Source organism: Prunus mume, linkage group LG4 (assembly GCF_029339155.1).
Source record: "Prunus mume cultivar Tortuosa linkage group LG4, ASM2933915v1, whole genome shotgun sequence".
Taxonomy (NCBI): domain Eukaryota; kingdom Viridiplantae; phylum Streptophyta; class Magnoliopsida; order Rosales; family Rosaceae; genus Prunus; species Prunus mume.
The window spans coordinates 15,738,161-15,759,795 of NC_142701.1; the positions used below are offsets into that span (position 1 = coordinate 15,738,161).

The 21,635-nt window shown below is 37.0% G+C and overlaps 3 protein-coding genes across 5 annotated transcripts; 2 read left to right on the forward strand and 1 right to left on the reverse strand.

The window, feature by feature from the left end:
- Positions 1–46: 46 nt before the first annotated feature.
- Positions 47–2,672, forward strand: LOC103327347 (Tetratricopeptide repeat (TPR)-like superfamily protein). 3 transcript variants are annotated; one of them, XR_513776.3, is made up of 3 exons: positions 47–380; positions 622–2,043; positions 2,424–2,672. XR_513776.3 is itself a non-coding variant. In XM_008229656.3 (2 exons), exons 1-2 carry the CDS (start codon positions 114–116, stop codon positions 1,858–1,860), a joined length of 1,506 nt encoding a protein of 501 aa, XP_008227878.1. In that variant the 5' UTR covers positions 47–113; the 3' UTR covers positions 1,861–2,672. The 3 variants fall into 3 exon arrangements, 1 of the variants encoding a protein (XP_008227878.1); XR_016126437.1 differs by having other exon boundaries at positions 622–2,035; XM_008229656.3 differs by having other exon boundaries at positions 622–2,672.
- Positions 2,673–2,839: 167 nt separating this feature from the next.
- Positions 2,840–7,582, reverse strand: POP1 (ribonuclease Ps). The gene is made up of 10 exons (XM_008229657.3): positions 6,992–7,582; positions 6,808–6,904; positions 6,565–6,654; positions 6,290–6,490; positions 5,766–5,884; positions 5,196–5,687; positions 4,618–4,726; positions 3,952–4,538; positions 3,316–3,483; positions 2,840–3,207 (listed from the first exon to the last, which is right to left on the reverse strand). Exons 1-10 carry the CDS (start codon positions 7,435–7,437, stop codon positions 3,009–3,011), a joined length of 2,508 nt encoding a protein of 835 aa, XP_008227879.2. The 5' UTR covers positions 7,438–7,582; the 3' UTR covers positions 2,840–3,008.
- Positions 7,583–7,618: 36 nt separating this feature from the next.
- Positions 7,619–20,772, forward strand: LOC103327349 (Carbohydrate-binding-like fold). The gene is made up of 27 exons (XM_008229658.3): positions 7,619–7,953; positions 8,057–8,122; positions 8,213–8,299; positions 8,582–8,638; positions 8,832–8,896; positions 9,014–9,183; positions 9,393–9,454; positions 9,647–9,730; positions 9,946–10,105; positions 11,271–11,386; positions 11,792–11,920; positions 13,249–13,320; positions 13,495–13,590; positions 13,661–13,738; positions 14,344–14,472; positions 14,803–14,979; positions 15,150–15,353; positions 15,446–15,559; positions 15,671–15,918; positions 16,153–16,198; positions 16,289–16,537; positions 17,232–17,462; positions 18,368–18,459; positions 19,007–19,235; positions 19,363–19,719; positions 19,965–20,038; positions 20,155–20,772. Exons 1-27 carry the CDS (start codon positions 7,852–7,854, stop codon positions 20,258–20,260), a joined length of 3,600 nt encoding a protein of 1,199 aa, XP_008227880.2. The 5' UTR covers positions 7,619–7,851; the 3' UTR covers positions 20,261–20,772.
- Positions 20,773–21,635: the final 863 nt, after the last annotated feature.

The window sequence follows — 21,635 nt, forward strand, 5'->3', positions numbered from 1 at the left end:
GAATCCACCCAATTTGAAGCAAGGTTTAAAATTAAATCCTAACAGAAATACCGATTTGTTAAACCCTACCAAAACCCTTGGCTCTGAGGCAGAGAGAATTAACTCTGACGAAAATGAATTCTAGCCGCTCGATATCCGCCGGCACTTGGCTGGTGAGGAAGCTTTGTACGGCGGTTGAGGCTGCGACGGAGTCGGCGCGGAGTCAGCCTGGAAATCCCACTAGGCTGTACCGGAGGCTATCGGCTTTGGGAGCCACCGGAGGCAGCGTGGCAAAGACGTTAAATCAGTACATTATGGAGGGCAAAATGTTGAAGAAGTACGAGCTCGAGAGGTGTATCAAGGAGCTCCGCAAGTACCGCAAGTTCCAGCATGCCTTAGAGGTTAGGCCTATTTCCGCTTCTATCCTTCTCCTTATTTGCTTAATTTTCATCTCAAATTCAAAATTACTGACAAATTTTGGTGCTATTTTATGGAGTTTTAGGTGTTTCAATTCCAATCGACCTTATTTTTAATTCCATTGCTCATTGCTCATTGCTCTGCATTGCTTATTGGTTGGTTAATATATTTCAAGGTAATGACTAGTAGTTTGTTTTGTTGTTGATTTGGTTTTTATTAGTGCAGATAATGGAATGGATGGAGTTTAGGAAAATGAATTACTCGAAAGCTGACTTTGCCATACGTTTGGATCTTACGTCCAAAGTGAAAGGGATAGAGGCAGCTGAGGATTACTTCAGCGGCCTATCGCCGTCTTTAAAGGATCGATTTACTTACGGAGCCCTTTTGAACTGTTATTGCAAGGAACTGATGGAAGAAAAGGCATTGTCTCTTTATGAGACGATGGATGAGTTGGAGTTTGCTTCCTCTTCTTTGGTCTTTAACAATCTCATGTCTATGCATATGAGAAAGCAGCAACCAGAGAAAGTGGCTCCTTTAGTGCAAGAAATGAAGCAGAGGAAAATCCCTCTGGACACATTTACGTATAACATCTGGATGCAGAGCTTTGCGTCTTTAAACAATTTTGAAGGAGTAGAAAGAGTCCTGGACGAGATGCAAAAACAAGATGGAGACCAATGCAGTTGGTCAACATATAGTAACCTGGCTGCTATTTATGTAAAGGCTAAGATTTTTGACAAGGCTGAGCTAGCCCTTAAAAAGTCGGAGGAAATGATGAAACCCCTGAAGCAGCGCAATACATACCATTTCTTGATTAGCCTCTATGCCTGCACTTCTAATCTAGGTGAGGTCAAAAGGGTATGGGAATCCCTCAAGAAAGCTTTCCCAGCAACCAACAATATAAGCTATCTTATCATGCTTCAGGCCCTCTGTAAGCTAAATGATATTGAGGGCTTGAAAGAATGTTTTGAGGAATGGGAGTGCAAATGCTCCAGTTATGATATGCGACTGGCAAATACTGCTATACGTGGTTACCTCAGTCAGGACATGTATGAAGAAGCAGCATTGGTCTTTTCAGATGCCTGTAAGAGGACTAAAGGGCCTTTCTTTAAGGCTCGGGAAATGTTCATGCTTTACTTCTTGAAAAACTGTCAGGTGGATTTGGCTGTTAGCTATTTGGGAGCTGCTGTTTCAGAAACCGTGGATGAGGAATGGCATCCATCCCCGGATACCACAAGTGCATTTTTTAAGTATTTTGAAGAAGAGAAAGATGTTGAAAGTGCTGAGAACTTTTGCAAGATTCTGAAGCGTCTAAATTGCCTCTGTTCCAATGAGTATTATTTGTTGCTTAAGACTTACATAGCTGCTGGAAAATTGGATCCTGAGATGCGTCAAAGATTGAAGGAAGAAGATATTGAAATAAGCCCCGAGCTTGAGAGTTTGCTTGAAAGGGTTTCCCCTGAGTAGGTCTGCATAGAACAGGCCCCTATGATTTTAACGCATTTTCACTTTATATATACATTGGAATCTTCAACTCTAGTGTTCTTTAAGAATGCATATACCTTATGATTGCATAAGTTGGGGCACCTAGGTTGGGACAACATCTTTTCTTTGATGCGGCTACTATCGTATCAATATGCAGGTATGCAGGTATGAATATTTTTCTTCGATAGGCATGCTTTTGCTTTTAACTCTAAGCATGACAATCGATGTTTCCAATGCCACATTTGTAGTACATTTTGCATGTACGGATATATTCAGCGTTTGTTAGAGATGAAATCCGTTCTCCTTTTATCCCTCTACCCTTGTGCATGTGCATGAAGTTTGTGTATGCTGATATCATTGTCTGAATTTAATCTCACCTGTGTGGTTGTGTGACTTCTATGTTGAAGTCATGGTACTTAGTTGATGAACTTTTATTTGTTTCGCGGTAACAAGTTCTGTGCTTGCAATTGACATTGTTGTGCAGCTAATTCCTTTTGAAAACTCTAAGGGACAAAGATTCATGGTGTTTAATTGGACTTCTGTAGGCTGCATCTCACCCCTTGGTGCTCTTGAATTCTGAGCCGCTTTTAGAGGTAGCTGTAAATGATAAAACAATTTGGTTAAGCAGATGTTTCTCTTTCTTTTTGCCAGTGATAAGCAGATGTTTCTCAGGCAGCTGTATTCGTCGACTATTATTATTTGTAAAATGTATTATCATAATTACTTCGTTCCTTACTGATTTCAGATTCTTTGTTTTAAATTTTATGTAATGCAATTATTTGTTGAGGTGTAAATTCCTGGTAGAACCAACTGTCGAGGATAGATTTGCTTTTGCAAAGAGTTTCAATTTCAACCTTTTATAAGGTCCTATTTAAACAAAATATTTTAAGTTTTTTTTTGGTCTGAATTGTATTGTCCAGAGAAATTGTGATGAAACTTGTAGAAAACCCAGAATGAAAAATACCGTAATCTCTGGAAAGATGATGCCATTTTTTTTTGGAAACTAAATCACAACTTTTTGAGTTGGTTAGATTTTAAATAAAAAAAATGGCATTGGATAAGCATATCGGAGATTGCTGGTACTTAAGAAAACAAAAAACCCATGCTCTCTCTCCACAGTTTGCCGCAGTTCACATGAATTCCACGTCTTCGTCTTGATGTTCCAGAACAATGGTGGCAAGAGCAAGTCTATATGCTGAAGATCTCAAATTCCTGACAAGGACATAAATTTCCTTTCGTCTACGCATTGCTGGCTTCGAATCCCATTGTTCCTCTCTAAGATGATTAAGTACAACTGCCTCACAAAAAGCTTCTGCTACCGGCTTCTTGCTGCATATAAAATTCAACGCGACATAGTCAAGACAAAAAAAATAAATGTATAGAACAATAGAAACAAAAGCTGGGAGTTGTGATGTAGCAGGAGGACTGTAAACTAACCTCCCTCGAACGAAACCAGTGGTGACAAAGCCTATTGGCCAACGATGAGATTCTCTACCAACAGTGTCCTCTGGTATTTGGAGTTCCCACTTACCAGAAGATTGCTCTTTGAAGTACGATGTCACAGCCGATTGAGGCATTTGAAGTCCTCTATCGAAAAACTCTGACCTGCAAGACACACATGATGCTATTTTATTTTATTTATTTATATTTAAAAAGGCTTTAGATTATTGGTCTGCAGCATGGATATTACTATGAAATACAGATAAATATCTTTCAAAAATAGCCACAAAACCTACAAGGCACTCCCAAGATTACAATTATCAATGGTCGCATTTAAATTTCAGTAAACTTTCATCAAGGCAAGTTCTGATGGTAATGAGGCATAACCTAACATAAGTCAATATATCTCTCAAACTATAGTGCCTTTATCATGGTCCAGGCACATTAGAGCAGACACATTTGATCAACTTATCAACCACCAACACATTAAGACACCTCTAATAGAAAATAAAAGACGGAGGAAATTACAAGTGCTGCCAAGTGCTAATATAATCATAAGAAGCAAATAGGATATCAATGTAAGGAACAAATCACAAAATTTCAGAATAAAAAGTCCAAAGCAAAAAGGACTACCTCTTCCACATTGATATGTCAGTCAGTTGAGGTGCACAAACGACTGCTCCCTCTTCAAGAAAACCTTCCTTGTAAGCATGCAGTAATACCCTAACAAAACATAATTTGCGATTGTACTTCAATTTGTTAATCCCATTTTGGCCCAGCCCAAGCTTGCTTTCATCCCTCATAAACTTAGTAAAACTTGTCTGTTTATCCGCCACGTGAGGACATAGATGTAAATGACAGCCTTGAATTTCATTCAAGAATTTTGTCAGCGAAACAGACGTCCGTGCTACAGAACCATCAAATGAATTACCTAGACAGGCAGTTAATGTAGGATCAGAAAGTCCACAGTCCGAGTTAGATGATGAATTGCTTCTGACGCCATTTTCCTGCCTAAAAATTTCATCTTCTCCAACCGTAGTGGATCCTTCGTTTAAAGCAGCTCGGATAGTGTTCCATGGGGGTAGAATGGGAACCCTCAAAGGCCTTTTAGCTGGAGGACGAAGTTCCTCTTTAAGACTAGAGGCAACAGCTTCAGTTTCCTTGAGGCATAAATATGCATAGCAATCAGGAAAATCCGAAGGAAAATATGGCAACCCCACCTGCAAAAGAGAGGAGACTTACAAGTGACATTTGACAACCTGATATTAAATATTATAGATACGAAGTTCACATGCTTACTTCACTTGAAATCAAGTGCTTCTCTCTCAAACCCATTGCATGAGCCCCCTTGGAGACAAGAGAAATCCAAAATGCCCTGACCCAGCTTAAGGGGAGGATAACAGACCATCTGTAAGGCAATAAGAGATTGAATTCTATGGTAACTATACAAATAGATCAAAAGTCAATAGAAAAAATTGACGAACTGATGTCATTTTAAGGCAGGTCAGAAAAATTGATTGTCACATTCTGCTGCCCATAAAATTCAGAACTTCAAATATGAGTTATCAATTATTGCACAAAGAGCCAATAGTAAACATTTAAGTCATGATTTTCATGCTTCAGATAAGAAATAGATATGGACCTTGTTAATATACCTGAATCACAAACAAGCATGAGACTCTACATTTTTTTTTTTCTTATGAGAAACATAATATGTTAACAAGTGGAAAAATACAAACATACAATTCAGAGGACATCGTGTCCACCGAAACCCAAACATAAGAGCTAGCATTAATACAAGAACATAACATTATGCAGCAATTGATTTAACCCACATAACGCTAAATGAAGAATAAGCAAGGAGAAAAGGAGTTTACCCAATATTCAAGCCCCTTCCATTATTATTTTTCAACAGCATAATAGGGCAAGATCTTGAGCACGGAGACTTGGTTGAAGTATTTAGTGCCCCTGAACTCAAATCATCGAGGCAGAGGAAATTCTTATGCTGGTCATGTTTTTCCTTGCAAATAACCTCCTCTTCCACTGGAGGACTTACTCCACTGCTAACGTCCCACAAACTTTTTTCTGCGAGCATGCCACTACCTTCAGGCTCGTCTGAAAATCTTCCAAAGACAACATGCTCTTTGCGTTCAGTTCCTAGAACATCACCTAGTATACTAGTAGAGCCTGATTCTGGAGCATATGCAATCTTTTCCTTCTCTGTTAATGTACGAGGATCCTTGACATTAAGAGACAAGATTGCATGAGAAGGAATGCTGTCCTCTTTTTCAAGTATAATCTTAGATTGGGAATCATCTTTGGCCTCAGAAACTGAATGTTTCATCAAATTCCAAGAATCATCTCTAATCCTGTTCAGCCAGACAACACCATTAGCCATCTTTAACCTCATTATTTGGTTAATGAATCAAATTCTTTCCGTAACTCACCTTGTGGTAGGGCATAATGTCCTTTGAAGGAGTTGAAATGCTTTTAATCCCACTACTTCTAATTTCGCAAGTTGACCCTCAAGTGAGAAACAATTAATCAAGATATCCCTGTTATCCATCTGAGATAAAAATGCATGGAGTTAATAACAGCAAATAATATATCGAGAACATGCGGTAAGCATCTAACAGTAATGAGTTTTCTTTTCTGACATGAAATCTTCCGACTCTAGACTAGAGGCGAATCTTTTGCAACAAAGCACTGAACATAAACCACTTGAATCACATTTTAAAATAATGTTGGCTTACCATGAACATCATATACAGAGCATGAAAGTAGACAAAAGTTTTCATATTGCAACAAATCATTATTCGCTCACAAATTAAACGCCAAACCAGTACCACTACAGCCTATTGTAAGATTCATAAAAGTTAAAACAAGAGAAGATAAAAAAAAACAAAAACCTAGTTAGACACAGACTCCAGATGCTTTCAAAGTGAAGTCAGATGAGATTAAGCGTTTGTACCTCTTTCTGGCAAGCTAATTTCAGAGTATGATAGGCTTCAGTGAGAACAGAAGCATGTATCCACACCCAAAGCTGGCGAAAGGTAGAAGAGTTCTCTGTACCCTCTAGTCCATTACATCCATCGCTTGGTGGGCCAGAAGGCCGCCACATATAGGTCACAGGAGCAATTGGGGTTGAAAAAGGTGCTCCCAAATGATGAAGCTGCAAAAACGGGTCATAAAATTAATATCTCAAGTCATCCACGCTTACAAGAAAAATACAACTGGATAGCTTACCATAGCACTGTCATATATGATACCAGAAATAACAGAACGAGCTGATGAAGAAGGCACCATCACCATTTCTAACACTGATAGTAATGAATCCTGGATGCATATGAAATAAGATAAGATCAAAATTTAGTAAGGAAAAAGAACATATTGCAACACTTTTTCATTTTTTGGAAGAAAAAAACAAAAAATAAAGGGGAAAAAGAAGAGATAAATGAGTTTATAATAGAAAGTAAAGTAAATGCCTGCCTCCGGACCCTCCAATTGGATAGCTACATGATAGCTTGCATCATGCACAAGCATTCCATCCTTGAACCACTTCAGGACAGCTTTGGACCCCCGTCCTCTACATTAAGGACATTCATTTTATGAATAAATATAACAATAATTCAACGAAAAATGTAAATGTACAAGTAAATTGGTAATGCATTACCTGCCCTGCAAACCCAGGGGAAGGTAATAACCCCAAAGCTTTGTCATTGTGAACCGCTTCGCATGCCAAATATGTGTTCTAAGCCTCTTGGTGCCATCCCCTGATGTGCAGAAACCATTTTCAAGGTTCATTTTAAGCTCAGTTCTCCGACGAATGCGACGAGGAACATTCTTTTCGTCTTTCTCTGAAGGCAAAGCATTGCTGCCCTGATCAACAAGTCCAAGTTTTCGCTTCTTTCTGCATCTTTTTTTAGCGGCTTGATTGTCGTACGCGGTGGTTCTTCTTCTCTTGCTTCTCCGTGACCGGAAATCATTGTTCACTCTATTAGATACAATTGTATGGAGCGTCTCAAGCTCCGGAGCTCGTGATTCCGCAAATTTTTGGACATTAATTTTTCGAGGTGGAGCTGAAGAAACCTGTAGCCGTCTGAATCCGTCGGTAGCCATTAGACAGAATTAAACCCCCGAGAGAGAGAGAGGGAGATTACTTGCAGCGACGTTGGGGTTGGGGTTGCGGCGGGTCGGGGAGGGGCTGCTGGGTTTTTAATTTTTTGAAAAGTTATTTTAATAAAGTTTGGAGTTTTTAATTTTTCAAAGTGTATCAACAATTACAATAAATTCAAACATCGCCCCACATTTTGTGAAAATTACAAAGATGGCCATTGACACTCGTTATTCTGATTTCTTAACCCCTCTCATGGACTGAAACACTCGACTCTCTGGACTGTCTCTCTAGACTGGTTCATTGTTTTATTATATGATATGAAGCTCGTGTAAATTACCAGATCTGTGTCGTTGATTTCAGAGAGACACATCTTCTCGGCTCTCGCCAATCTCTGAAGTCCAAACCACAAGTGCAAAATGGGCATCAAAGACGCCTCTCTCTTATTATTCTTCGTCGCAATCTCTTGGGTTTCTACCAGTTTCGCCGATTCAATCCACGGTTGTGGCGGCTTCGTCGAGGTAAAGTCACTTGTAGTTTCCTTCTCTTCGTTTTATTTGCCGTTGGAGTTTGTGGGTTCTACCCTTATACCTGATCAAACAATCATACTTGAAAAACTTGTAGGCTAGCTCTTCTTTGATCAAGGCGAGGAAGCCCACGGATGCTAAATTGGATTATTCTCACATCACGGTAACAATTTGGAATTACTGGCTGATTTTCTTTGTTGGGTTTGACGGCAGTTGGCATAAAGCACTCATGTCTTCTTGATTGTGATTTTAGGTTGAGCTTAGGACAGTTGATGGGTTGTTGAAGGATAGTACTCAATGTGCTCCAAATGGTTACTACTTCATTCCCGTATATGACAAGGTATTTCTTATGTTAATGCATGAATTTTAAGGATTTGTACCAATTCCATGTCTTTGTGTTTGTGTATGCCATTCTATTCCTGCTATATTTTTATTGTTATTCTTTTCGTGTTATGGAGTCTGTGTTATGGAGCTTGGAAGCTATATTACATGCTCATGCTCTATTGTTGTTTTAAAAATTACTACATGATTAGCGGAGATCATCAAAAGCCATACTTATCTGAAACGTTCTGTGTTTTCATTTGATCTTCAATGCTTCTCATAGCCATTATTTCTAATGCAGGGTTCTTTTGTAATTAAAATCAATGGGCCAGATGGATGGTCATGGAACCCAGAAAAGGTTTATTAACTTTTTTGTTATCTATATAATCTTCCCCAAGCATCATCTCTCTCTCTCTCTCTCTCTCTCTCTCTCTCTCTATATATATATATATATATATCTATATATAAATATATAGATATATGTTCCCATACATGGCCTTTCGACTCAGAATTTGCTTGTCAAAAGATCTGACAATAGTAGTATTTTATAGGTTCCTGTTGTTGTTGATCATACCGGCTGCAATGGTAGTGAAGATATTAATTTTCGGTTTACAGGGTTTGTTTCAATTTCTCCTTTTGTTCTTATTTGAGTTTTCATTATCTTGGAAGCATCTGTCTGTTCTTGTGCTTGATTTGGATTTTCCGTATAAAATACCTTGTTTATATGTGGCAGGTTCTCAATTTCTGGTAGAGTTGTGGGAGCTGTTGGCGGAGGGAGCTGTTCTGTTAAAAATGGAGGTCCTTCAAATATTGAAGTTGAACTTTTGTCTGATACTGGTGATGTTGTTTCTTCTGTTCTAACATCAGCAGGGGGGAATTACTTGTTCAAAAATATTATTCCAGGTACAAAAGTTGAGCTTTGTTTATATCACCATTCACAAGTTTTTCTGATGTCTGCACATTTCACCAGTTGTGATTTGATTTCCAAAACTTATTAATTTTTCTTTTATATTATAAAGATTTCCTTCTCTTTCCTTCTCTCTCTCTCTCTCTCCATTAATCAATTTTACTGCAGATCGTACCTTTCTTATCATACCCTTTTTTCAGTGCAGGAAACTATGAACTACGTGCTTCGCATCCTGACTTGAAAGTTGAAATTAGAGGTTCAACAGAGGTTTGTTTTTTTCCTTCCTGCCAAGATTGTTTTACTTTCCTTTTCGCCTGGTGTGTTGTGTATCTTTACCCCTTAATTCCCCATGTGATCTTTGTACTTGTTACTTGGTTTTATAAGATCCTATTATGTTGCCATTGATAAGCGTTTACAAGTTTACATGCCACTTATGTTGAAATAATATGCTTCTTGCAGGTGAAATTGGGGTTCGGAAATGGCGTAGTTGACGACATTTTCTATGTCCCTGGGTACGATATTCGTGGATTTGTTGTTTCTCAGGTAAAAATGTTACTTTAGAGATGACAATTGTGCAAAATACAATTTGCTTTCTCAACAAGTCCCTATGTTAAATATCTTCTGTCCAATACATTGAGAAATCTATCCATTAATACAAAAATTTCTTAATTTATGTGAGCTCCCCTAATGTGGTGATCAGGTGAAATTGGACTTCTAGCATATTTACTTATGATTCTTTTTTTTTTTTTTTTGGGTAGGGAAATCCAATATTGGGAGTTCACGTTTATTTATACTCGGATGACGTCTTAGAGGTAGACTGTCCCCAAGGTTCTGGTACTGCCTCTGGAATGAGGAAGGCGCTCTGCCATGCTGTATCTGATGCTCATGGGATGTTTGTGTTTAGATCAATACCTTGTGGTAATTCTATATATTTTCTGTTTATTTGTTCTATTATCACAGTTTCGGTAGCCTTTTTTCCTCATATCCTTTCAGTTTGGGTTTTACCTTTCCGCTTATTCATCCTATATGTATTATTATTGTTTGATTACATGTTATTTGTAGATGCACCATTGGGATTTTAACTGATTGGTGCATGTAATTTGAATAATTTAAGAGTATACTTTTAGGGCCGTTTGATAACCAAACCATTTCAATTTTAGTTTTTAGTTTTTATTTTTTGTGCTAGTATAGAGGAAAATGAGAGTGAGAATGGGAGTGAGGATGAGATTGAGAGAGAGGATGGGAGGTCAGGATGAGGAGGAGTAACAAAAGTTAAAACAAAAACTTGAAAGTGAAAACAATTTCAAATAGATTTCAATTTTTAGTTTTTGTTTTCACTTTTGTTACTCCTCCCTCCCATCCTCCCCTCTCAATCTCATCTCCACTCTCATTCTCACGTCCATTCTCCCCCTTTTTCCTCTATACTCTAGCACAAAAAATGAAAAATGAAAAATGAAAAATAAAAAATGAAAACTAAAAACTAAAAACTAAAAACTAAAATTGAAATGGTTATCAAACAGACCCTTAAGTCTTTGGTCAGCAAACTATACAGGAACTGCATCTAGCATTTCGTTTACAACTAAGTGAATAATATTAAACATTATTGTGTTCCTTTTATAAAATAAAATAAAATTAAACATTAATATGTTTAAGGAAAGAGTAGTTCAGACGAATAGATGCTTGCAACTTTTGCAGAGAACCACAATTTGGTTTTGTCCATTGATAACCTAATATCAAAATTTGGTCTCCAGACAAAAGGACACCACTTACCCCCTTAAAAAGTTAAAAGAAGGTGTAGTGGCCGCATGAGTCTTATCTTCCTACAAAGGGCAGAGCATTTACGTTCAGATTTATGTCTATATCATCTTCTTCTGTAATCAATGTCTTGGCTACCTTATTTTGTGGACCAAGTATCGATTACAAATCTCAGTTACTGTGCCACCTTATTCAGTTGATGAAATTTCAAGATTCATCTGGTTTGAAGTCCTCTTCCTTGCATGGAAAAATGCTCATTATATGCATCTCAGCAATTTAACTGCTTTCAAGTTGAACCTAGTGCTCAGTTTCGTTGAATCATTGGCAGGAACATACGAGCTCATACCTTACTACAAGGGGGAAAACACAGTATTTGATGTTTCACCTCCTGTCATGTCAGTAATTGTGGAGCATCAACATGTGACAGTTCCCCAAAAGTTCCAGGTAAGGTGCATAATGGCCTACAAGGTTATTCAGGCAATTTGGTGATGTCGTAGTTTTCCTTTCACAATCTGTCTTCTCTAAATACTTTTGTATTTTCTTAACAAGATTAAACTGGGTTATAAGTCACATAGCCTCACTTCGTTTGGGTTAAATCTATTGATTGGCTTCCCATCCATCAATGTGGAACCATCATATAGCAAATTTGTGCATGCTAACATTATAAACATATTAAACAAATATGTTATTCATACTGATTTCATTTGGATTAAACAATTGGCAGCCCATGCATCCATTTGAAAATGTTATCTAATTTATTTGTGTTTGCTAACGTTAGTTATTTTTGTGTTGTGTGTTGTGATTGTTAGCATATATTTAACAGCATCATCTTCTATTCTTGTTGTGCAGGTCACTGGATTTTCTGTTGGTGGCCGTGTTGTTGATGGAAATGATGTAGGAGTTGAAGGTGTTAGAATCATAGTTGATGGTCATGAAAGGTCCATCACTGACAAACAAGGGTATTACAAGCTTGACCAGGTATAATTATGCATCTATTTTCTTCCTTCCTGTTAGCTTTCTTTATTACACACTAAAATATTGAAAAAGCCCAAAAAATTCAGCAACTTGCAGCTCCCCAATCCCATGAACAATGAACTATATATCTCTAAATGCAAAAGAGACTGAAGCCAATAACAAACTCTTCTCCACAATGAATCTGACTATATTTTTCCTTGGAAGATTCTAGCATTTCATTCCAACCAAACCACCCAAAAGCATCTATTATATAGAACTTCCACAACACTTCTGCCTTTTTATCTCCACTAAGAGCCTGTTTGGTTCAAGGTTTTGGAGCTTGGGAATGGGTTTCAAATTGCATTCCCATGTTTGGTAAGTGAACTCTTGGGAATGCAATTTGGACTCGTGCGTATGGACTTCCCATGTAAGGGGGAAGTTCATACTCTTGGCTCACCTTGGGAAATTTTTCCCCCCACTTGGGAAAGCATTTAATACAGGTTTTTTGGACTAACTTACCCATGTTATTATTTTTAAATAACACTTTTGACCCTTAAAAAACTCTTCATATATTAACCCTTAATAATTAAAAAATCAAGGGTAATGTTGGAAATTTGATAACTTTTCATTCCTTATACTGCACTAACCAAACTTGGGAATGGGATATAGTTGCATTTCCTAGTCCTCATTTCCCAGCATTCCCGTGTCGTGGGACCTCCATTCCCGTCTCGTGGGATTAGACATGGGAAGTTTATTCCCAAGAAGTTGAATCCATGAACCAAACGGGCCCTAAAGGAACATTCTTTCTCAACACACGAATGTATTCTACAATGAAAATGCGTTAGGCAATGGAGAAACATATGATCAATATAATTGCTCAAGGAACGGCTAATAGTGCCTTGGTGCTTGCTATTAGCCATTCCTGGAGCGTTCTAGGAGATGTGGGGATAACCCAACTTAATCCAACTTCCCTATTCCTCCGCCATAAATCTAATGCAATGGGGCGATAAATAAACAATTGTGTGCATTTCTAGCTTCATCCGAACACATGATACACAAATGTAAAGAAAGGCAAGCATTAACTCTTCTCCTCTCAACCATATCGCAAGTGATGGCCCTACCATGGGCAATTATCTAGGATAGAACATGTCCCTTGGTTTGGCCTTTTAAATCAAAGGAGCAGGATAAAAATAAGAAAGAAATTGATCGCAACCAACTTCCTTTCAAAAGATTTACAAGAAGGCATCCTTGATAGTTCCAACTTCCAACACCTTCTATCCAAACTAGATGGCATACTATTGTTATTGTCATTTGCTATTGAATTTAGCTTACTTAGCTGTTCAATGTTTCAGGTTACTTCCAATCGCTATGCAATAGAAGCCACAAAAGAGCATTACAAGTTCAGCAGTTTGAACGATTATTTGGTAGAATATTTTATGAGAATCTATTTCTGAACTTTTGTATTGATTCTATAGCAAGGGTACCATCCTTTTGTGTTGGAAGCTACAATGTTCAATATCTGCATTTAACTAGGTGAATTGTATTGACTTTCTTATCATAATGAATTGTGTTTTATCTTACTTTGCTTGCTGATCCAGGTATTACCGAACATGGCTTCAATTGTGGATATTAAAGCAGTTTCCTATGATGTCTGTGGTGTGGTTCAGATGACTAGTTCTGGTTACAAGGCAAAGGTAAAATCAGTCCTATGCTCTTCATTCTATGTTATGTGCAGGATTAATATTTGTCACATTTATATTCTAGGTAGCTTTGACTCATGGCCCTGAAAATGTCAAACCTCAAGTGAAGCAGACTGATGGAAGTGGAAGTTTCTGCTTTGAGGTCTGTTATCTTTATGTGCAATAAGGAGGTGCTCTTTAGTTTCTGGGCATATCTAGAGACTTGTACTTTCTTTTCTTATATTGAGGTGGCTAAGGTTATGAAAGAGAAGAGGGATAACTGACCCAGTTCTTATGTTCAAAGCCGGACTAAATTACTTTGATCTCCTTTTCATTTATTTTATATGCGACTGGTATTGGAAGTTTTGTGAAGTTGTTTGGTTAATGGGCTGATCCTAGTATATTTTTGAAGCAATGAATAACTGGAACTGGGTTCAAGTTACTGCTATCTTGTGTTTTTGATTGCTTAAAGTTCTTTTGAACTTCCTATAAAAGAAAAAAAAATGCTTTGTACCAACTTAGTCATTTTTGTTATAAGATTAGTTGATAAGCTATAGAAGTACAACTGCAAATGAGAACTGATCTTGGGACCTTTCTTTGCGAGTATTTATAAATTTAGTATGTTGATTTTTTCTGCTGTATTTCATTTTTGTTTGTTTTCCTTTTTGGTGGCTTTCATCCAGTCATTAATTGACATATGCATCAAGATCAAAAATTAACCCCATTACCTATGAAATTTGCCTCACCTTTGTCTTTTACATTGCCCAGGTTCCACCTGGTGAATATCGTTTATCTGCTTTAGCAGCTTCGCCTGAGAGTGCTTCTGGTCTAATGTTTTTGCCATCTTATATCGATGTTGTGGTCAAAAGTCCATTATTGGACGTGAAATTTTCTCAGGTAAACTTATGTAAATTATATGGATTTTTTTTTTCTTCTATAAAATATAATGACTTTTATTTTCTCTATCATTGGGTCTTCAATGCTTTCTCATACAAATATGCTTCTGCCATAATACAATATCTTGGCATCAGCTTGATTTGGTTGGTGGTCTAGTTATTTCATTGCCTAGTAGTTTATTAGAACAGATGATATGATTATGGACACCAAAATCTAGTCAACAATAAATTCTGATGATTTTAGATGCTTGTTTATGATAGATGTTTAATTTATCACTAAGATATTTCTTTCTGATCCTTCCTTTTTTCCCTCTCTTTTTGTACAATTAAGGCATTGGTCAATGTGCGTGGTACTGTAGCCTGCAAGGAGAAGTGTGGTGCTTCTGTTTCTGTTACCCTTGTTGGTTTAGCTGGTAAACGAAATGAAGAGAGGAGGACTGTTAGTTTGACTGATAAGAGTAGTGAATTTCTCTTTCAAAACGTCATCCCTGGGAAATACAGATTTGAGGTACATTTCTTGTCTTCTGCCCATAACATTGTGTTTAACTAGTATTTTGTGCTGCAGACAGTAGTTGTGAGATGAGCAAAAAGGTGTGCATGTCGGAATTAGCACTGACTTGCTATAAATGCCATTGATTTAGACATGTGTTTTTCTTTGGATGATTGTTGTTACTTTAGGTCAAACACAATTCAGAAGAACCTGCAGCTGTAGAAGATAATTGGTGCTGGGAGCAAAGTTTCATTGATGTGGATGTTGGTCTTGACGACGTAAAAGGAATTGAATTTGTTCAAAAAGGTTACTGGGTCAATGCCATTTCCACCCATGATGTAGATGCTTATATGACTCTACCAGATGGTTCATCCATTAATTTGAAAATTAAGGTTTGCTCTGTTCATTTATAAGCCCAGATGAACTAAATGAAGACACAAATGCACCAGCGTGTGAAATTTATTCTCCTCTTTATGAACTGCAGAAAGGTTCTCAGAATATTTGTGTAGAATATCCTGGAGTGCATGAACTTCATTTTGTCAACTCGTGTGTTTTCTTTGGGAGCTCATCAATTGAGATTGATACATTAAACCCATCGGTAAGGTGTTTATCTTGATTCTTAATTTTTTTTTAATAAAAAAATTCATTCTTTTGTGACCTTGCTTAAGTAGAATCTCCTTCACCTCACATGTTTTATCTCATTTTGCAGCCTATTTATCTGAAAGGACAAAAGTATCTTCTTAAAGGACAAATCAGTGTTGCATCAAGCTCGTTTGATGGTGTCAATGAGCTACCTGAGAATTTCATTGTCGACATTCTAAGTAGCGGGGGCAGTATTATAGATGGGACCACAGCTAGACTTACTTCCAGTGAAAATGACCAAAGTGCTGCTGTGTATGAATATTCTGTATGGGCCAATCTCGGAGAAAAACTTACCTTCGTTCCTCAGGATTCAAGGTGCATAGTTTTTTTGTACTGCTTATTTATAGCTCTTGTACATCTCAAATGTTGAGATGCATCAATAATATCGTCCTTTTAGTATGTCTTTTGATTAGTTTCTTAATTGTTACTCTATCCTTTCACAGTTTTACTCACTTTTTCTTGTTAAGAAAACTTAGTATCGCATCGGTGTTGCTGATTTGCTGTTATTTCACAATTTTTGCTTATGACATGAGCTGTGATGTTTTGCAGAAATAATGAGATGGGGAAGATCTTGTTTTATCCCAAACAACATCATGTATGGATTGGTTTTTAGTTTTTCTAACTATAGAAATAGAAGTCTCTATTATGTTGTATCAAGATTAATCTTAAAACTTTTCTTCGTCAGGTTGTAGTTACAAATGATGGTTGTCAAGCTTCAATCCCTCCATTCTCTGGTCGATTGGGTTTATATATTAAAGGATCAGTCTCTCCCCCCCTTTCTGGTGTTCATATTAAGATTCTGGCTGCTGGAGATAGCCGCATTGCTCAACTTAAGGACGGTGAATTAGTACTTGAAACTACCACGGGAAAGGATGGTTCCTTTGTTGGGGGTCCTTTATATGATGAAATAACATACAGTGTTGAGGCTTCCAAGGTTTGGACATCTATTATGTTATGACATTAATTTACTTTATGCAATAAAGTATTCTGCATGGTGTTCTGTCAAGGTGATGCATTGAATATTGATGACTTGGTAGATGTTTTTGTACTTTGTTCATTTTTTGGATTCTTGGTGGTGTTTATTTTGTAATAATTACTGATTTTACGAGGATTAAACATGTTTTAGAGGAAAATCCATAAAAGCAACTTAAGAGATATATAATGTAAGTAGTACAGATTTTGGAGACCTTGGCCTTCACTGCTAATATATCTCGAGATATAACTTGATAGATTGTTTGTAGGCATTCCCTAAAGATTGTCCATAAAAACCTCCCTAGCTAAACTTGTGATCCAACCGTCATATATCTTTTTGACATATTTGTGCTTATTCTTACGTCTTTTATTTTTCTTAATACGGATAAGTTAAATCAAGAACAAAAGACAGGTTGATATCTCTATTCCTGCATTAAGATTCTCCCTTCCTGGTGTAGTGCAATGCAAATTGGTTTTGCCTTAAGATGGTCAAAGTACACATAATTCGAGGGAATAGTTGGGACATACTTTATATTTGTGGTATTAATGATTAAGACAGGAATGAACTAATATTATCTTCACTGCTGAACTGAATACAAGACATACTTGAGACTGCAATTCGTTGCTATCATCCTAATGTCTTTCATTTTGTGCAGCCTGGCTATCATTTAAAAAAAGTTGGCCCTCATTCCTTTTCTTGTCAGAAGCTTGGCCAAATTTCCGTAAATATATATTCTAAAGATGATGCTAAAGAGCCTATTCCTTCAGTGTTATTATCTTTGAGTGGCGATGATGGCTACAGAAACAACTCAGTATCTGGAGCTGGTGGAACCTTCCTCTTTAATAACTTATTTCCTGGGACTTTCTATCTCCGTCCTCTGCTGAAGGTACCCTTCTAGCATCTGCATTCCAAATAAAAAGCTCATGCTAATTATTTTATTTTTGTTCCTATTCTGCACTCTTTCTTTTAAAGTCCTTGTTTTGGATATTCAGAATGTACGAGTTAAGTAACTTTGAACGCATTCTGAGGTTACAAGACATTGGTTCAACAATCAGCATCATTCATTTTACAGCTCTGAGTGTTTTATTTTATTCTGTTTTTGTGATCGGTCACAGCTCTGAGTTTAAAATACATTTGGTTAATCAGTTCAGTACCAAAGTTTCAACACGAGTTTTAGAACAAAAGTAGTCTAATGTGCGTGCTTACCTTTGTTTGGAAATAATATATGACAAGAAAAATCAGTTCCACCGAGTATATGGCTAAAAAAGCATTGGAACTAAAAATAAAATAAAATTTAAGCTAATTATACATTCCCATAGGATATATATATTTCAGTCTAAATACAATGCCATTTTTGTTCAGGCTTAGATCTTTTGACCAGTTTACTTAGTCCAATTAGTTTTCAACTTTAACCATTTAAGGCGGGACAGTATTTTTTATTTGGTTTCTACTTTCAAAATTCAAGTTTTTCAGTACTATGTGCAATGGGTTTTTTGAACCTGGTTTGTCTTTGAAATTTGAAATTTAGAGTTTTGTTAATATGATTTACAAGCTAGTTAGCTCCCTGCCTCTCTTTTTCTCATAAATTTTTGTATCATTAGAGTGTAAGTTTTTCCCCTTAAAGATTAAATCCTGCATCCGCCACTGCAAAAGACTGGTCATCATAAAAAGATACAATAGTGACAGGGCCCTAAAACCCCAATATTAAATGGTTCACTTTCATCCCAAAGCTAAGGTTGTAATTAATCACTCCACCTGACGAATGACTTTTTTGTTCCCGACATCCTGTAGGAGTTTGCTTTTTCCCCTCCAGCACTGGCGATAGATCTTGGTTCTGGGGAGTCTACAGAAGCGGTTTTCCAGGCCACTCGAGTGGCTTACAGGTTTTCCATTAGTCCTCTCTTATATTTAGTTTGCAAGAAAGCCATACTTCTTATATGTGATCATATGGATGTTTATTTATTTTTTATTATTGCCTCCACACATATGAACAGTGGCAAACCATTCTCTCTTTCATAGTAAGAATTTTGAACCACGTGGAAGTGATTAGGATTTGTCCTTTGCCAAGACTGGATAAAAGTTAAATCGAGCCCCCAACACTTGGTATAAGCTTATGTAATACAACTGTGCCTCATTGATTTTGTTTTCCTTCCCTTTTTAGTCATTATTGTTTACTTTTGGCGATTAGTATGCCACTGTAATTTTGACTTGTAATCAATAATTTTATTTTATTTATCAAATGGACTTTATATTTTACCTTATGCTACTTTGCATCATATCTTTCTGAGCATGCATGGTCCGAGTTTTGTGATATCTTTTTTGAATTTTAATTAGCGCTCTATAATTTGAACGGTGTAACTGTGTAAACATGCAATTTTAAATCTATTTTATGCTTTCTGTGAGATCTAAGTTGGTTTATACTCTTCCTAGTGCCATGGGTGTGGTCACTTTGTTGTCTGGCCAACCAAAAGAAGGTGTGTTAGTTGAAGCCAGATCAGAATCAAAGGGCTTTTATGAGGAAACAGTGACTGATCCATCTGGAAGTTATCGTTTGAGAGGACTCCTTCCTGACACAACCTATGTAATCAAAGTAGTAAAAAAAGATGGTTTGGGTAGCGCTAAAATTGAGCGTGCATCACCAGAATCTGTTACTGTCAAGGTTAGTTTCTAGAAATTTTTATGCAAACAGTGAAAAAGAAGAAGAAAAATGAAGACGGCAAAATAGCCTTTGTTGATGTTGCTTCCCATATGTGTATGTTGATTTCAGCATTTTCCTAAATTTGTAGGTTGGCTACGAGGATATCAAAGCATTAGATTTTCTGGTCTTTGAACAGCCAGACACAACTATTTTAAGTTGCCACGTTGAAGGAAAGAGAATAGAGGAACTGCATTCACATCTACTTGTGGAAATCAAATCATCTAGTGATGTTTCTCGGATTGAGTCGGTCTTTCCTCTTCCTCTTTCCAACTTTTTCCAGGTGAAGGACTTACCTAAGGGTAAGCACCTTCTGCAGCTCCGGTCTAGTCTTCCGTCAAGCAGCCACAAGTTTGAATCTGAGATTATTGAGGTCGATTTAGAGAAGCATACTCATATACATGTTGGCCCACTTAGATACACGTTTGAAGAGGATCACCACAAACAGGTTCGTTCCACTTATTGTCCAATAGTTTTTAAACGAATCTTGTAAATGTACAATGGTATTAACCTATGTTATAGAGCCCCTATCCTTATTTTATGTCATCATATAACCTAGTTGCTGCTGATTTCATGGTGCTTACTCTTGTTTATGGTGATTTAATTTTTGCATGTGAGGCTATGAAGTGGGTTAAGAGTAAAAACTAACTAAACATTCGTTTCCTTATCATCTTCCACTTCCATGACCTACAGGATTTGACTCCAGCACCAGTTTTCCCTCTTATTGTTGGAGTCTTAGTGATTGCTCTGTTTGTCAGTATTCCAAGGTATTTGCTATGTTATTTTTCTTCCTAGTACACCTACTTTTGACTGGTTCTGGACATGTTGGTCCTCATAAACATGCTATAATTATTATCTACTTTTATCATGCCTCATCTTGAAGGTTGAAGGATTTATATGAAGCCACGGTGGGAATACCAACACCCGGATTCACTACAACTGCAAAGAAGGAAGTGCGGAGGCCAATTTTGAGAAGGAAGGCTTACTGAATGTCAGTTTGTGCCTAATGGAAATGCACAAATATTAGATCTGCTTTGCCTTTGCTGTTTCGAGGTTGAAGATGAACTTAGCCTAGGAAAGAGCTTTAGAAAATTAGAGCCACTCAGGGTATTTCCTCTCACTGTGACGTAGGCATGTAAGGTTTTGTGATATAAACTTTGCATTTTTTTAAAAGCAAAAGCTTCCACCATGGTTGAGGCCCTTCATGTCCTAATTTTTGGCCTTCACACTAGTGGACATGCAATTTTAAGATAATATTCTTGTACTTGGAAGTGAGTGACATACAGGACGATTCATAAGGATAGGATTAAGTTAGGGACATGAAAGGTATTACATTTCTTAATTCTTCCCCAACACAAGCGGTAGATCAACAGGCATGCGTATGTATGTTTTGAAGCTACACTTACAAAATAACAGATTATGCAATGTTTCTTATTGTGGGTGATGTTGGAATCATCATGAATTATCGTGGTACTTTTTTCATAATATTATCCGTTTATCAGTCGTCGCATCGCATGTATTCAGTAAATTTTTGAATATCTACTACATCCACTTAAGGTGGATTGGCTTTGCAACAAGTTTTCATATTGTGCACAATCACTCGAAGAAAGGATAAAGCAAAGGGATGTGTTCTGATTAAGTCAATAATTTATAGATATGTTTTATTTATTTTTTAGTTCTTTTAATCTCCTGCTATCTTGGGTCTTCTGTTTTGTTGCAGTAGGTATTTGTATTTCAATCAAAATTAGCTTGAGAGGTTGTTTAGGGCATCAACTGTAGTTAAAAGATTTAGTTATTTACATTGATACCCCGAAGATTTTAGTGTTTTCATAGTAAAACCATGAGGTTTTGAAAATTACGACGACTCCTCTTGAGGTTTTAAATTGTTTTACAAAACCCCTTGCGCTAATCGGTTATCCAAAAAATCAGATTGCATATCCACACCCATGAGGTTTAATTATTGAGGTCAATTTGATCATTTCAAGAAGTAATTTTTTTAATTTATCAATTTTTAGACAAAATTAACGAAGAGTTTTCTGAAAACACCAATAAACCTTAGGTGGTGTTTAGTGTGGATAAACGTTAGGTGATTTATTGAGGCTTGCTATCTTGCCTCAGCATATACGTTACGCAAGGGGATCTTGCGCATAGGGAGAGTGTAAAAAATTGTATTCTCATTTTCCAGTTAATCCAACATTTTGTTTAATCAATTCTTTAATTTCCATGTAGAAAATCAATCACCAAACCACATTAGAAACAAGCATGTGTTACGATTCAGGAGTCACAGGGTTTTCACGTTCCCAACCCACCCAATGCGAATTGAGTTACCTCATGGACTAATGGACCATGGCATGAAAGAATTAG

Coding starts and splice junctions, on each gene's coding strand:
- LOC103327349 (XM_008229658.3), top strand. CDS start 7,852: ATGGGCATCAAAGACGCCTCTCTCTTATTATTCTTCGTCGCAATCTCT. Junction 11,921..13,248: donor GGTATTACAAGCTTGACCAG/GTATAATTATGC, acceptor TCAATGTTTCAG/GTTACTTCCAATCGCTATGC. Junction 19,720..19,964: donor AAGAGGATCACCACAAACAG/GTTCGTTCCACT, acceptor CATGACCTACAG/GATTTGACTCCAGCACCAGT.
- LOC103327347 (XM_008229656.3), top strand. CDS start 114: ATGAATTCTAGCCGCTCGATATCCGCCGGCACTTGGCTGGTGAGGAAG. Junction 381..621: donor AGTTCCAGCATGCCTTAGAG/GTTAGGCCTATT, acceptor TTATTAGTGCAG/ATAATGGAATGGATGGAGTT.
- POP1 (XM_008229657.3), bottom strand. CDS start 7,437: ATGGCTACCGACGGATTCAGACGGCTACAGGTTTCTTCAGCTCCACCT. Junction 6,905..6,991: donor CCCCTGGGTTTGCAGGGCAG/GTAATGCATTAC, acceptor TCCTTAATGTAG/AGGACGGGGGTCCAAAGCTG. Junction 3,208..3,315: donor ACTGGTTTCGTTCGAGGGAG/GTTAGTTTACAG, acceptor TTTTATATGCAG/CAAGAAGCCGGTAGCAGAAG.